This window comes from Embiotoca jacksoni, unplaced genomic scaffold (assembly GCF_022577435.1).
Source record: "Embiotoca jacksoni isolate LCO1_2020_lvr unplaced genomic scaffold, fEmbJac1.0.p SCAF_44, whole genome shotgun sequence".
Taxonomy (NCBI): Eukaryota; Metazoa; Chordata; class Actinopteri; family Embiotocidae; genus Embiotoca; species Embiotoca jacksoni.
In genome coordinates, this window is record NW_027185397.1 from 645,001 (window position 1) to 660,732 (window position 15,732).

At 44.5% G+C, this 15,732-nt stretch overlaps 1 protein-coding gene across 2 annotated transcripts; it reads right to left on the reverse strand.

Moving 5' to 3' along the window:
• Positions 1-9,185: 9,185 nt before the first annotated feature.
• Positions 9,186-15,068, reverse strand: prdm8b (PR domain containing 8b). Of its 2 annotated transcripts, none has more exons than XM_069169359.1 (4): positions 14,704-15,068; positions 12,112-12,336; positions 11,276-11,507; positions 9,186-11,080 (listed from the first exon to the last, which is right to left on the reverse strand). In XM_069169359.1, exons 2-4 carry the CDS (start codon positions 12,328-12,330, stop codon positions 9,828-9,830), a joined length of 1,704 nt encoding a protein of 567 aa, XP_069025460.1. In that variant the 5' UTR covers positions 12,331-12,336; positions 14,704-15,068; the 3' UTR covers positions 9,186-9,827. The 2 variants fall into 2 exon arrangements, with proteins under 2 accessions (XP_069025460.1, XP_069025459.1); XM_069169358.1 differs by lacking the exon at positions 14,704-15,068 and adding an exon at positions 14,111-14,355.
• Between the last annotated feature and the right edge of the window lie 664 nt (positions 15,069-15,732).

The following is a 15,732-nucleotide window of genomic DNA, read 5'->3' on the forward strand; positions in this document are numbered from 1 at the left end:
TGCATTGTGGGTCAGAAATAGTGCGAGCGCACAGGAGACGCTGCTGTTTGTGTATATTTAGAGCTTCAGAAAATAATGATGTGACAGCGATATCCTCATCAGACGGAGGAGCGGGTCCTGTGTAAACCCGGGATTATGACTTTAAAACACTGTGTGTGTGTGTGTGTGTGTGTGTGTGTGTGTGTGTGTGTGTGTGTGTGTGTGTGTGTGTGTGTGTGTGTGTGTGTGTGTGAGAGAGAGAAAGAGCAGCGCTGCGATACTCGATACTTCTGATCTGAACTTTTCTCTCAGCCTCGTTAGCTCGCCGTCTCAGTTTGAAGCTTCCTGCGCTGATTTCTTGCAGGACGAGGTCAGCGGCTCCTGTTTCTCTGTGACTGTTGAAAATGTATTTGAAGTTTTACTGAAGAGGTTTTTTGTGAGTGTTAAATTTTCAGCAGCATGTCCACCCACTAATATTAAGTCAAGTGTTACTGTAAGTGATGGGCTCTGATTTATAGTTCAGCCATCAGTGATGTCATCAACCATCAGTGATGTCATCGTTGGTTTGTGAACATTATGAATCCTCCAGTTCAGATTCTGTCCGTCACCATCTTTACTAGTTTGGAGCAGGAAGTGACCATATTTGGACGAGCTGGGGGAGGAGCCAGCGGTGGATCTGACCGATCTGATCGGAAACCTGACGATACTACGTCCCGCCCACCGATAGCTGTAACCTGACTGCACCACAGGCCTGTCAATCAAACAGACACGCCCCCAAAAACAGGTCTTCTTGAATCTTCTTTTCTAATGAATGAGGGATTATTTTCAGATGGACCTCCAGAAAACTAATAAGAAGGAGTGACTTTAGCTAACAACACCGAGATAACTGATGGACACATTTTATTCACTTTGGATTTGATGAGAGAAGTTGAATGGGAGTCTATGGAGCCGGAGGCTTTTTGGAGCCGACCTCTAGTGGCACTCGCTGGTATTGCAGCTGAAGACACTTCTGGATCAGAACCATTTTACAGACCTGAAGCTACAAACTCTTTTATATCCAGTCTGAGTTCAGCATCTGTTTCCCAGCAGCACTAAACTCTGTGATGATGCTGTATCACACTCGAATGCTTCCCACAATAACTGCTAACATGTTCACTCGTGATGTTTAGCTGTAAACAACCTACAGAACTGGAGTCACATCCAGGTGGTCCAGGAGACCACTGCAGTGTCATTACAGTTTACATTCCTTTATCACTGTGACAGAGAGCCATGACACATTTTTTTAAACCTGTGTGGTGCCTCTGCTGACGTCAGCCTGATACGTAGTTACACTTGAGACAACTTGTGCCTAATTACAAAATCATTTCAAACAGTAATGATGTTTAAAGGGAACATAATGTAGGCTGAACTCTTCTGTTCACGCTGCAGATGGGAGTCTAAATTCAAACCCTGAACACTCCTGCAGTTTCACATTTCATATGACAACATTGTCATGGAGTCGACTTCCTCCATCCTCAGTCTGTAGTTTAAAAGACTCTACCTTGATGTGTGAGCAGAGAGGAAGCTGCACATTCCTCTCTTCTTTCATCAACATTTACATGAGCTGAAAACTTGTGATATTTGATAAATGTTTGCTCACTTGGATTCAGTCTTTCTGCCCACACAGGTTTTCTGTGGGAGAACTTTAACTCTCTGACCTCTGACCCTTTAAGGAATCTATTTTCCCCTTTAAGATTTCTTTGTGTTTGATGTTGTTTGCTGATATTTTATTGTTGTCATGAGTCATTTCCAGAGAGTTTAATGTTTACTTGACAGTTTTACTTACAGTATGTTTGATTGAACCTCTTTAGAGCAAGGGTCTAAACATTGTCTAATCAACCAAAACTTTCACAGACCCCCTGCAGTACCTGTTGGAGGATGAATTTAACTAATATTGTTGTTAAAGTGCAGCTGAAGCAGCTCTAGTTGATGACGGATGGATTAAACCCACCTGGGTCTGATGTCAGGATTAAACCCACCTGGGTCTGATGTCAGGATTAAACCCACCTGGGTCAGATGTCAGGATTAAACCCACCTGGGTCTGATGTCAGGATTAAACCCGCCTGGGTCAGATGTCAGGATTAAACCCACCTCGGTCTGATGTCAGGATTAAACCCACCTGGGTCAGATGTCAGGATTAAACCCACCTGGGTCTGATGTCAGGATTAAACCCACCTGGGTCAGATGTCAGGATTAAACCCGCCTGGGTCAGATGTCAGGATTAAACCCACCTCGGTCTGATGTCAGGATTAAACCCACCTGGGTCAGATGTCAGGATTAAACCCACCTGGGTCTGATGTCAGGATTAAACCCACCTGGGTCTGATGTCAGGTTTAAACCCACCTGGGTCTGATGTCAGGATTAAACCCACCTGAGTCTGATGTCAGGATTAAACCCACCTGGGTCTGATGTCAGGATTAAACCCACCTGGGTCAGATGTCAGGATTAAACCCACCTGGGTCTGATGTCAGGATTAAACCCACCTGGGTCTGATGTCAGGATTAAACCCACCTGGGTCTGATGTCAGGATTAAACCCGCCTGGGTCAGATGTCAGGATTAAACCCACCTCGGTCTGATGTCAGGATTAAACCCACCTGGGTCAGATGTCAGGATTAAACCCACCTGGGTCTGATGTCAGGATTAAACCCACCTGGGTCAGATGTCAGGATTAAACCCGCCTGGGTCAGATGTCAGGATTAAACCCACCTCGGTCTGATGTCAGGATTAAACCCACCTGGGTCAGATGTCAGGATTAAACCCACCTGGGTCTGATGTCAGGATTAAACCCACCTGGGTCTGATGTCAGGTTTAAACCCACCTGGGTCTGATGTCAGGATTAAACCCACCTGAGTCTGATGTCAGGATTAAACCCACCTGGGTCTGATGTCAGGATTAAACCCACCTGGGTCAGATGTCAGGATTAAACCCACCTGGGTCTGATGTCAGGATTAAACCCACCTGGGTCTGATGTCAGGATTAAACCCACCTGGGTCAGATGTCAGGATTAAACCCACCTGGGTCTGATGTCAGGATTAAACCCACCTGGGTCAGATGTCAGGATTAAACCCGCCTGGGTCAGATGTCAGGATTAAACCCACCTGGGTCTGATGTCAGGATTAAACCCACCTGGGTCAGATGTCAGGATTAAACCCACCTGGGTCTGATGTCAGGATTAAACCCGCCTGGGTCAGATGTCAGGATTAAACCCGCCTGGGTCTGATGTCAGGATTAAACCCGCCTGGGTCAGATGTCAGGATTAAACCCGCCTGGGTCAGATGTCAGGATTAAACCCGCCTGGGTCTGATGTCAGGATTAAACCCACCTGGGTCAGATGTCAGGATTAAACCCACCTGGGTCTGATGTCAGGATTAAACCCACCTGGGTCAGATGTCAGGATTAAACCCACCTCGGTCTGATGTCAGGATTAAACCCACCTGGGTCAGATGTCAGGATTAAACCCACCTGGGTCTGATGTCAGGATTAAACCCACCTGGGTCTGATGTCAGGTTTAAACCCACCTGGGTCTGATGTCAGGATTAAACCCACCTGAGTCTGATGTCAGGATTAAACCCACCTGGGTCTGATGTCAGGATTAAACCCACCTGGGTCAGATGTCAGGATTAAACCCACCTGGGTCTGATGTCAGGATTAAACCCACCTGGGTCAGATGTCAGGATTAAACCCACCTGGGTCTGATGTCAGGATTAAACCCACCTGGGTCAGATGTCAGGATTAAACCCGCCTGGGTCAGATGTCAGGATTAAACCCACCTGGGTCTGATGTCAGGATTAAACCCACCTGGGTCAGATGTCAGGATTAAACCCACCTGGGTCTGATGTCAGGATTAAACCCACCTGGGTCAGATGTCAGGATTAAACCCACCTGGGTCTGATGTCAGGATTAAACCCACCTGGGTCAGATGTCAGGATTAAACCCGCCTGGGTCAGATGTCAGGATTAAACCCGCCTGGGTCAGATGTCAGGATTAAACCCACCTGGGTCTGATGTCAGGATTAAACCCGCCTGGGTCAGATGTCAGGATTAAACCCACCTGGGTCTGATGTCAGGATTAAACCCACCTGGGTCAGATGTCAGGATTAAACCCACCTGGGTCTGATGTCAGGATTAAACCCACCTGGGTCAGATGTCAGGATTAAACCCACCTGGGTCAGATGTCAGGATTAAACCCACCTGGGTCTGATGTCAGGATTAAACCCACCTGGGTCAGATGTCAGGATTAAACCCACCTGGATCTGATGTCAGGATTAAACCCACCTGGGTCAGATGTCAGGATTAAACCCACCTGGGTCTGATGTCAGGATTAAACCCACCTGGGTCTGATGTTAGGATTAAACCCACCTGAGTCTGATGTCAGGATTAAACCCACCTGGGTCTAAATCGCACTAATTCCCTCCCTGATTGGCTGCAGACAGGAAGTGACAGAATATAAAAGGTCTTGTTTTGGGGGGATTTTTTTTTGGTTCTGTAGGAGAGTGGAGGTCTGCATCCTCTTGTGTGCTTTGTTTAAGTTTTTTTGGGGGGCTGTTATAAATTATTTTATTTTATTTCTTGTGGGTGAAAAATCCAAAACAAACATAATGCAGCTGTTTCCTTTGTCACTGCAACATAAAGAGGGAAACATCTTAGTAACGTATACAGTATGTGCTATTTTTGGAGTACGTGGATATTTTAGGCGGGCGACATATTGGCTACGTGCAGACAGACTCCACCGCTACGTTGACACCAGAAACAGGAACAACAACAACAACAACAACAACAACAACAACAACAACAACAACAACAACGAAGAAACAGAAAAACACCAGAAACATCTGAGGAAGAAAACTGTTGGAGCTGTGCAGCATGTTGATCCACCGGTCCAGACGGTCCTGCTGGTCTGAGTCACTTTAACTCAACTTTCTACAACAACTGCAGTTTTATTAGTTTCTCCCTGAATTGCATTTCTCACTGAACAGTCTGTGATTGTAATGTTTTATGTATCCTGTCCAGCATGTGGAGGATTTAACATCCATCCCTTAGTTTTTGATGGTGAAGTCAGTGGGACACTTCTCTCTTTACGTTTATGGAGAAATGCATGTTTGCATGAAAGACTCTGGTTTTACAAAATGCTCTGCAAACAGTGAACTATATCTCCAGGTACATTTCTAAATATGAAACCAAATATTTCCTCTCTCTAAATTTACATCAGAAGACGTCTCGTATCATTTCCTGTCTTGTGTGTCGGCCTCCTGAGCGCGCAAAGACAACTGGAGTATCCAAGTTACTGCAATGATTGTTGAGTCTGTAAGAAAAAACCTGAAGAGGTCCCCGGTTCTGATCCAGCAACGGCCATGTTTGCTGTCGAAGCAACCCAGTATCATGGTTGCATTAGTTGAAGACGATGAGGTTCGAATCCAGGAGGTCACAATGTTTTTGTTAAGTTATTTCTTTTGTTTTTTGTTTCCCAACGTCAACCACATGTTTTAGCTGTAGGTTTAATTTTCCTCCAGTAGGTTTCCTTTTCGTCCACCACAGGAAAACGTGCAACTATCACGTCTAGATAGCCCAAAACGTTTTGCTGCCGTGGACCGGCGTGTCTATTTCACATTTTACTGCCGTGGACCGGCGTGTCTATTTCACATTTTACTGCCGTGGACCGGCGTGTCTATTTCACATTTTACTGCCGTGGACCGGCGTGTCTATTTCACATTTTACTGCCGTGGACCGGCGTGTCTATTTCACGTTTTACTGCCGTGGACCGGCGTGTCTATTTCACGTTTTGCTGCCGTGGACCGGCGTGTCTATTTCACGTTTTGCTGCCGTGGACCGGCGTGTCTATTTCACGTTTTGCTGCCGTGGACCGGCGTGTCTATTTCACGTTTTGCTGCCGTGGACCGGCGTGTCTATTTCACGTTTTGCGGTGTAAACGCGTTGGTCGATGCCACAGAGTCGGTGCGAGGTCTCTCTACCTGCTCGCTCCTCTCCCTGCTCGCCTCCTGCAGACGACAGCGGCAGCTAAATGCCTGAGATGTAAAAATGTGGTGTGACCGGGACGCGGGGCCAAATGGAAGTGCCAGCTTAGCAGAGATATAAACTGTCCTGCGCTGCTCCGTGTTGAGTGATGCAGTGACGAATGTGTCGGGGGGGAAGTTGGGGCACAAAAGGGACGGTGACACAAGCAGCGAAGTATGAGGGCACAAATATCAGGAGCGTCTGTGGGTGGGGGTGGGGGGGTGGGGGGGGCTTCTCCTCGATCACATGCCTTTGTGGTGAGATTGACCTGTTCGGACTGCTGACACGTGTTGAAGTGAGATGAGGTGTAATGTGTGGATATGTGTAATCTATCATCCTGTGAGCGTCACTGCTCTCCAACTCCACCACACCCTCACCGCTGCTCCAGTTGGTTGCTTTCTTTCTGTCCTGCTACAGATCAGGTTCAAGGATCTGTTCACCCACATTAAAAAAAAACACATTTCAACCCCTTTCATTACAAGATTTGGTTTCAAGTCATGGTGTTGAGACATCTGTCTGTAGTTTTCATTTACAGGAGGAAACTTTCAAATAGTGATGAAGGATGCAAAGTTACTAAGACCAGTAGAGTCTCGGTGCCCACATGAAGAGGAAATATGGCAGGTTGAAAAAATTACATAAACCATTTTCCTTTCATGATATCTTCAATGTTGCACAACTTTTGCTGCTGAATAATTTTCTGCTAACGTAGTCTAAATACTAAAATACCAACGAGCCTCAGCGACCAACATGAGGAGACCAAATTCAGAAATGTTCATGATTGTATTCTGAAACAAACTTCATTCATCCAAAATGAGCCCAGAACCTAAAAGTGAATTCATTTTAACTGACAAATCTTTTTTTGTTCAGTTTCTCCAAAGACTGCTTGTTTGTTCCGGCTCACCGTGAGCTCTGCACGCACCAGAATTTTAAGATGTTTCTTCTTTTTAGACTAAATGTACCAGCCAAAAACACATAATCCTGATGCATCTGCTCATCGTTACTTTTCTTTGTTTGTCTATTCTCAAATCTCCTACTTTACTAATATTCTGTCCAACGAAAGTATCTTTCATGTCCCTTTTAACATTTTAAATAAGATAGTTAAAACTGTTGACAGCAACACTATCCTCAGTACGTTGTATAATGTTTGGGGAGGAACATTGTCTTTAAACTTTACAAAGGCCTTATTTTGAGACCGAGCACAAAATATTTGAGTTTCAGATACTTTCTGATTTTATATTATTTCATGTAACGTTGGAAATATTTTGTAATTTGGTGAATGGACCCTTTAAATTCACTTGTAACTCATCCAGTGAGATCGAACTGGTTTTAGTTTTATTTCCAGCTTCTGTTAGTTATTTTGTTCAAAATTAAACATTAATTCGCACTAATTTCTTTTATTCTGTTGACTCCAGCCTGGATTATATTCAGATTATCACTGAAAACTCTGCAGTAAATTTGTGGGTAGAATTTAAATTCTGTCAAACTGATATCAACACGTGTCAGTCACAGTTTTAAATGGCTTTTCAATGTCTTGACACCTGAACTCAGACACAATGGCTGTGACCTTTGACCTTCCTCCTCATTGCTTATACTGATATTGTTGATTTTTATGTTATTTACGTTTCCACTTTGTTATTCTTCCTCCCATAATCCCATGATGCATTCAAGAGGCAGCATTTCTACAGACGTATTACTTCAATCTCGAGATAATATTTTGATTTCAGTGCCAGTAGAGCTTCAGATAAATCCCCTTTTCATACTATCAACCACATGATGACTCTCATACCTCAGTAAAAACAAACCTATCTTAGTAGACTAAGGCCTTTTTCTTTTATTAATACACATCTAATTTCAACTGTTCATTCAGACGAACAATGGCCTCAGAGCTCTCCTTTCATGTAGTTCACCCGTTGACCACATGATGGCGCCCTTGAATCATTGTCAACATTTACTCTGGTTTCTGTCCTAAAGTGTTCTCCACCCGGCAGTAGTGATTCGTTTTATTATTATTATACAATTGTTGTTGTTATTATTATTACTAATATTATGGAAAACAATCATGTCACTGATTGCTCTCTCGTGATTTTATTTGACAGCTCTTCTCCATTAAAGTGAGAGACAGGCTGGTGGGTTATTGGTAGTGATGTGTTCCTGCTCGTGCTCAGGTCAGACGGTTCGTTGTTGTGGGTTAAAGGACTTCGAGGCATTTTGAAAAATGAAATACAAAATTATATGAATTAGTTTAATTCTTATGAACCCGTGGCTTCTCTGAAGCTGTACTTTGGTTTTGTTCGTAATTTTATAACAGCTGTCATTTTTCTACGAAGGAGAATTAATACAATTATATTTCTTGTACCCAAAATCCCAAATGCGGAGTTTTATTCTGTAACGAAAACCAACAGTTCCGCGTCAAATGCTCATCGAGGAGCCGAAAATCCTCTTTTTATTTTCTGCTTTGCACGGAAACTGAAATGTGAGTGAATTATAAATCATTGTGTCGACTGGTCTGTTACTTCATTCCGATAAATACAGACCCGCATTATGAACATTAAACCTGAAACTCCGTTAAACACTGGATATACAGGTATGGAAAATTATTTTTTTTTCACTACTACTCCAGCTGCAGCGAGCTGTCAGAGGACATTCAACTGCGGCCAGATTAATGCGGGCCACTTTAAATAGAAACCACGTTAATAATAATAATAATAATAATAATAATAATAATAATAATAATAATAATAATAATAATAATAATAATAATAATTATTATTATTATTATTATTATGTTATTATTAATAATAATTGGTATTTGGTAACGTCCAATATTCGCGCTTTTTTTGTGTGTGAAACTACAGGAAACGATCTCATATTAACTGTTTAGTAAATAGATTATACCATATTAATTTTGTGTTATTGTTGTCTTGTGGCGTCGGGGAAGCGGGAGGGCGGGTGTACACGTGGTTCATTTGATCTCATTAAGACTGAAGTTTGGCAATATAGGAAAAGATTTTTTTTAAATAGCCTATAAATCAAAAAACAAAAATTTGGTAAAATAACATTTTTGTTTTTATATCAATAATAAATAAATAAAAGTGATGCTCATCTTATTTTGTATGTTTATATATCATTTGAAAATGAAACCAGGAGGACCACAGTTGAAAATAAAGCTATTTTATTGTCAATGCATTCAACATGATTAGATAAACTATCAAGTAGTAAATTTCCGCAAAAGGAAGAAACACTGAAACTATTCCCCACTGACACAAAATATTACACTTTGTATTTCAAATAAAACAAATTATTCACATTGTAATGGATAGACTGCATCTTAAATCAATATCATTTCATAATACATGCACTCTGAAATATAGTCTGACATAATATCCCAATTTGTGTCCATATTCATTGTAGACAAAATCTTGCTGTGTTGTAAACCATGACGTGTGACGACATTTTCTTCTCTATATTTGCATTTATATGATATAAAATACAACTTACTGTACATTTACACATTTAAATCTTCCCTTATTCTCAAACTTTGAAGTGCTTCTTAAATAGATTCATTTTTGAAGTCAAAATGCATTTGCATACACCCAAAAACATGACAATTTGTACAGGGGAGAAAAAGTAAACGGACGAAAAAGAGGAATTTGAAGATCATAGTCCAAAGTGAAAACAAGTGCAAGGGGTGTCTTTGTGATTTCAAGTGGCCTATCTCCGGTCGGAGTGCTTAAATCCAGGCAGGTTCACAGTCCCTCCTTGTCCAACCAAAGTCCCTCCCTCGTTAGTCTCTGAAGTCAGTTGTGGGAGGTCATGTGACGTGACAGGTGATGCCGCTCCCGGAAGGACTCGTTGCATATGGGGCACTTGAGTTTCTCCTCGCGCCGCCGCTTGACCAGCGGCTCCATGGCAAATTCCTTTTTGTGGTGGGAGCGCATGTGGTAAACCAAGTCTGAGGTCATGCGGAAGGAGGCGTTGCACTTGGCGCACCAGTTCTGCGCCGGCAGACAGAGGGAGGTGAACGAGGGGGGCAGCAGAGTGAGGGCCGAGGGCATCTGGAGCTGGATAGGTCCGGAGTTCTTGGGCCAGAAGGCGGTGGCGTAGACGAAGGGGTTCTGCTTGGCCATGCCGCCCGGCACGGGGCAGTTGGCGCCCAGTTCGGCGCCCTGCAGCTTGGCGGCGAGGTGGTCGGCCTGGTAGAGTCTGCTGGAGGAGATGGTTTCGCCCACCGCCGGGTGGCAGTCCAGCAGCTTGGGCGGCATCACGAGCGGCGAGATCTGGGAGAAGGAGCGGGACGGTTGGCTGAAGGCGCTCTTCCTCTCCCCGCCGCCGCCCTGCTGGCTGACGGAGGTGAAGGCGCTGCCCATGGGCGAGGTCTGCGGCGGCTGCGTCTCCGACAGCACCTGCCGGATGTTGAGGTGCTTCTCCGACGGGTTAGTGCTGGGACGACCTCCGTCTTTGTTCTCGGAGTTGGAGCTCTGCAGGTTTTTGCTGCCGCTGTGGTGTTTGATGTTCTGGGTCGACTTCTTGACCTCGGTGAAGGCGCTGCGCTTGCCCTCGCCGCGCTCCGTTGAGCCCGGCGGGGAGAAGGACCGGTGGTTCTCCTCCAGGCCGTACACTCCTCTGTAGTTCTGCGCGGAGGTTGCGAGCTCATCTTTAGACTTGGACTGCGGAAGGCTCGGCGCTCGGCACTCCCTGTCTTCTACTTCGGAGAACTTCCTCTTCCCCGAGCTCTCGCTGCAGATCTCGGCCTCCTTGTCGCTCGGCGGGCTGGTCCGATTGTTCTCTAGATCCCTGGCGAGGTTGTGAAAGTCCATGGAGGGTTTGTTGCTGTCCGGAGGACTGCCGAAGCCTTCGGAGCGGCCCAGCTTCGGGCTGGTCCTGGTCGGGGTCGTGTTCGGTCGCTCCGCGCCGCTCTCCTTGCTCGGCTCCTCGTCGGCCCCGGTGATGCTCTGCAGTCTTTTGGTGCAGCGGAACCGGAGATGGGCCAAGAACGGGAACTCGAACTGGAACCGCTGGTTGCAGTCTGGACAGGAGTGGTGGGACGAACCTGAGAAGAAGGAGAGGAGAGATGGAAATTTCAATTCTAAAACTCACTTGTGACACCAAAATGCAGCACAAATCCCCATACTGCCAGCGTACTTTGCAATAAATTGGATTCAGACATTATCACAGATTATCCGGATGAGCACCAATGAGAATAAATGAGAATGACTGAAACAGGTTCTGGTTCTGGTGGACTCACCTTTGCTCTTGGCCGGCGCTCTGCTGGAGCTGAGCAGCAGCAGGTCGATGAGGTCTTTGCCGTACCAGACCAGCAGCTCCTCGTCCTTCTCGATCCGGCGCAGCGAGCGGTAGAAGAGTTGGCCGTTCTTCACGTAGGCCTCCAGGTTCTGCTCCTCTTTGTCCCGGGCCGACTGGACCAGCCGCAGCCACATCAGGCCCTCGGAGGTGCTGTTGGCCGCTGACGTGTCCACCTGTAACGCAAACATACGATTACGGTTATTATTTCAGCACAACCATACAAATACATCTTTGAAGCCTCAAATTTTTCAGTTGACAGAAAAAAAAAAGACTGAAAATTAGAAGACAATCGCACCAAATATGTGTTTCTGAAATGTGTTGTCTGTGTCCAAAAAGAATCTGAATGCAAGTTTTAAAAACACACACATTCCCAATTAAAAAACAAAATCAAAGCATTATTAGGAAATTTCTTCAAAGATTTAATGGATTGTAACAACTCAATAGAGGATTCATTGACATGGTTCGGGGGGTAAATAAACTGCAGGACTTTGTTGTGGTATTGCTGATCATTCATGCAGCTTTTTCAGCTTTTGTGCTGCTGCGAAATATATGAAAGTGTCTCTAAGAATATTCTATATTACACAGTAAGAAAGGCCAAATATTAACTGGTAAAATGTGTATTTAACTTTAAAAAGAAGCGGGCTACTTGGAAAAAAATATTGGAAATAAATGAGGGGATGCATGAAAAGAAATATACAAATATATATATATATATATATATATATATATATATATATATATATATATATAAATAGAAGTAGATAAAGCCCCACTTACCCTGAATATATAAGGTGCTGTGCGTTTGTCGGTGGATTTCAGGGCAATGAAGGCGATGCTGTCGTACAGCGACGTGTGGCTCAACACACAAGGCCCGAAAATGGCGTTTTCTGGGATGTCACACGTCGTGTAGACGCTGGTGAAGATGTCCGTCAGACACTGCTGCACCGCTTTGGCGTCCCCATCCCACACCAACTTCTGAGAGCTGGACTCCTCCATTTCACACTGCAGAGACACGGAGAGACAAAACCCGTCAGAGGGGCAAAAACATGACGCACAACAACCGACGACAACACAGGAAGATCTACCACGTTCCACCTAAAGCAGAACATCAAGAATGCTTTATTTATTGATTGATTTTATTTTTATCGACCGGAAATGAGTCCGACATTTGCGCCTGAACCTGTAAAAGCGGTTGTTTGTGAATTTCCCCGCTGATGGGAAATAAATCTCTTCCTGGACAGATTGTCTCGGCCAGCTGTCAGGGCGTCATTTAGGGGCCTTTTTTCTTTTTTTTTCCCGGGCTTTCTAATTTATTCAAATCGCGTAATAAGTTCATGACGACGTCAGCATATTAATGATATGGTTACTCAATTTTGTCAATTATATAACAATAACATATTGAGAAAATTACAGCTGGAAATGTACTGAATGTATTATAATAATACAAAAATATATATTATTTTCATTATTATTATATCGAACATTAAAACTTCGACCTTTATTTTTTTATTATTTGTGAAAATGATGGTCTGATTACTTGATTATTATTATTAGCATGTGTATTAATATTAGTATTTCGCATGGCCTCTGCGGTCTGTTCAGCTGTAATTGTCATGATTCAAAATTCATACATTTCCACACTATTCCTATAATATTCCTAAATTGTCCTCCGGAGTGATTTTACAATGACCTCATGCTGTATAATGTTTGTATGATCTGTTCTCTACATTTTATAATCCTTTAATATTAGGGCTTTAGAGTTGTTGTTGTTGTTGTTGTTTACATTTGTCCAAAATCGTCTAATATAATCAATAAATAAATCTGTATTCTTTACATTTAAATTAAAATGACTGTTTCAGTAGGAGCCGGTGAGGTCCGTGCATGTCCACTGGAGAGAGCATGTCCAATGGGTTTCAAGTGGACTGTCAAAGTCAGTGATTTCATGTCAGCCAACCTTTCTCTCCTTCTTACAAGCGGCAGCGTATGTCGCCTCATTACCATAATCCACCACTTTCCCCTCTGAGACTGTAATTAAAGCAGCACGACCAGTTCATTATTTCTTTTCTCCCTTTCTAACCTGTGAATGTGTGTTTAGACGGCTGCGGCTCGCGCACTCCCTCCTCTCTTCCCCTTCACACAAACACAGCAGAACGTGTGCGCGCAAACCTGCACCTGATGCGCACTTTATCCACTGGGAACAATGGACATTTAAAAAAAAAAAAGGAAAAGGAAAAATAACAAGACAAAAATAAGAATTAGGATTTTTAATCTTTGCTCAAATTGAGCAAAATCCTGAAAAGTAATTCCTAAATCGTTGAAATAATTACATTACAGCCTGCAGTGTGGGGGCGATTACTGTTTGATCATTAAATATTAAAACAGAACTCTTTACTGGGGCGTTTTAGGCCAACAAGTTTCATACAGAATTGCAGCCACAGCAACATTTATTTTGATTTGTGCTTAAATCTCTAATTAACATTTTAAGACAATAAATCCTACCAACAACGATCGTGATGCAGCTCACGCAAAATCAACTCGTCCTTTAATTAGATAAGTGAAATAAATAAATCTCCAGCTGGACTAAAAGTTATTTTTTAAGAAGCAGCTTCTGCGCATCCAAGTGATCCAATTCCTAAATAAAGTGTGTGATATGAAGCAGTGATGGAAAGAAGGAACAGAAGAGCTGTCTGTTCTCTCCTCGGTCCGGCTTCTGCCTCCTTTCTTTCTGACATGTTAAATAAAATTTAAAAAAACGGGGTGCGTTTGATTAAATCACCTGGAGTAGTTCCTACTGCGTTTCTGCTGATTGGGAGGATTGTGTTTCATCCTAAAAGATTATCTGCAGAACATTTTGCGCACGGTGCAGCGGACAGGTTTTCCAAAGCGGCGCTTAGCGCTGCGCTACGAGTCTAAACAGTCTGTCTCCGGTGGCCTACCACACAGAGTCCCTTTCTGTCCACAGAGGAACAAATAGTGTTTCCAAGCGGCAGAAAGCCCCATAACATATCCGGTGAATGAGACTAGTGATGGTCGTGCTCAAATAAGGAGAAAGAGAAGAAGAGCGGAGTGTTTGCACGTCTAAAAACTGGAGGAAAGCAGCCACCCTCCCATTCAAACCCACTGCGGGTGGGGTGGGGTGGGGTGCGGAGGGGGGTGGGGGGCACAAATAAGGGGGTGTTTAACCCATCTGCTGAAGCCGTGCCCGGCACAGAATTGTCCTAAATCAGCGCTGGGGCTGAATTGCGGCGACGCTGAGACATCTGCGTGTGAATGTGAATTGTTTCAGGATGTGTGGCTGCATGTGCCGCGCAAAACAAACCCCGAAAGCGTCCCGAAGCACGCACACAGTTTTCATTTCTCAAAACCTACCTTTCTGTCGATGAGGAGGAACAATAATCCACAAGCGACTTGAGAGCGACGCTGCAAATCAAAAGCCGGTCTGCTCCCCCGGAAAGCAAAGCCCGGCACCGAGCAGCGGGATGCGGAGACGGCGGCGGAGCTGCTGGGCACGGTGACGCGCTCCCGGTCTGGGTCCGTAGTGGGTATCAGTACATTCCCCCCCGGTGTGGTGACAGTGACGGTGCTGCTGCAGATGACTGGCGGACAGTGGCAGTGGAGGAGCGGGGTGTTCAGAGCTGGACGGATGAAGGGAGAGAGAGGAGGAGGAGGAGGATGGAGGCGTGCAGATGGGGCCCGGTGCTCTGGCTGACTGGCACACCGACACACACTTTTTGTTTGCGGCACATAATCTACCCAATGAGGCGTGTCACTCTCCGTCTCCTCCCTTTAACTCTTCACTGGCCGACTGTCATTTGATGCGATTTATGGACGGGCAGAGGGATAAAGACCCCCCCCCCCCCCCTCTCTCTCTCTCTCTCTCTCTCTCTCCACGTTATTATTGTAATTCTAATCACAATAGTTGGTGGTCGAATTAAAATAAAGTGACAATAATGACATCTAAGTAGAGGGAGGATGGGAAAAAATATAGTGAATTAAAGTTCAGCTTCAGCTGCATGAGGGAAAACAAAAATATTATTATTATTATTCTAATAATTCTAATAATTATTAATATTATTATTATTATTATTATGTGTCATTAAAGCCTCACTTTAAACCCCCCCAGCGGCCTTGGCTCTGAGCCCTCTTTATGCACAGTGACATTACTTAGGATGTATTTAAATGTATGCTAATCATCTTCCTCTGAGGTTTCAACACGCATCTCCAACACTTTTTGAAGCTGCACCGGGGGAGCACCGGCGGGGCACCGGGGGGAGCACCGGGGCACCGGGGCGCTCCCGCCACGCAGAGCCGGCTCTCCACGCGTCCAGATCGGCTGGGCACCCTGGGAAGTCTCCCAGCGGGTCTCTGCTGCTGCTGCTGTCCTGTCTGTACTGTGTT

Coding starts and splice junctions, on each gene's coding strand:
- prdm8b (XM_069169359.1), bottom strand. CDS start 12,330: ATGGAGGAGTCCAGCTCTCAGAAGTTGGTGTGGGATGGGGACGCCAAA. Junction 11,508..12,111: donor CAGCACCTTATATATTCAGG/GTAAGTGGGGCT, acceptor TTTGCGTTACAG/GTGGACACGTCAGCGGCCAA. Junction 11,081..11,275: donor AGCGCCGGCCAAGAGCAAAG/GTGAGTCCACCA, acceptor CCTTCTTCTCAG/GTTCGTCCCACCACTCCTGT.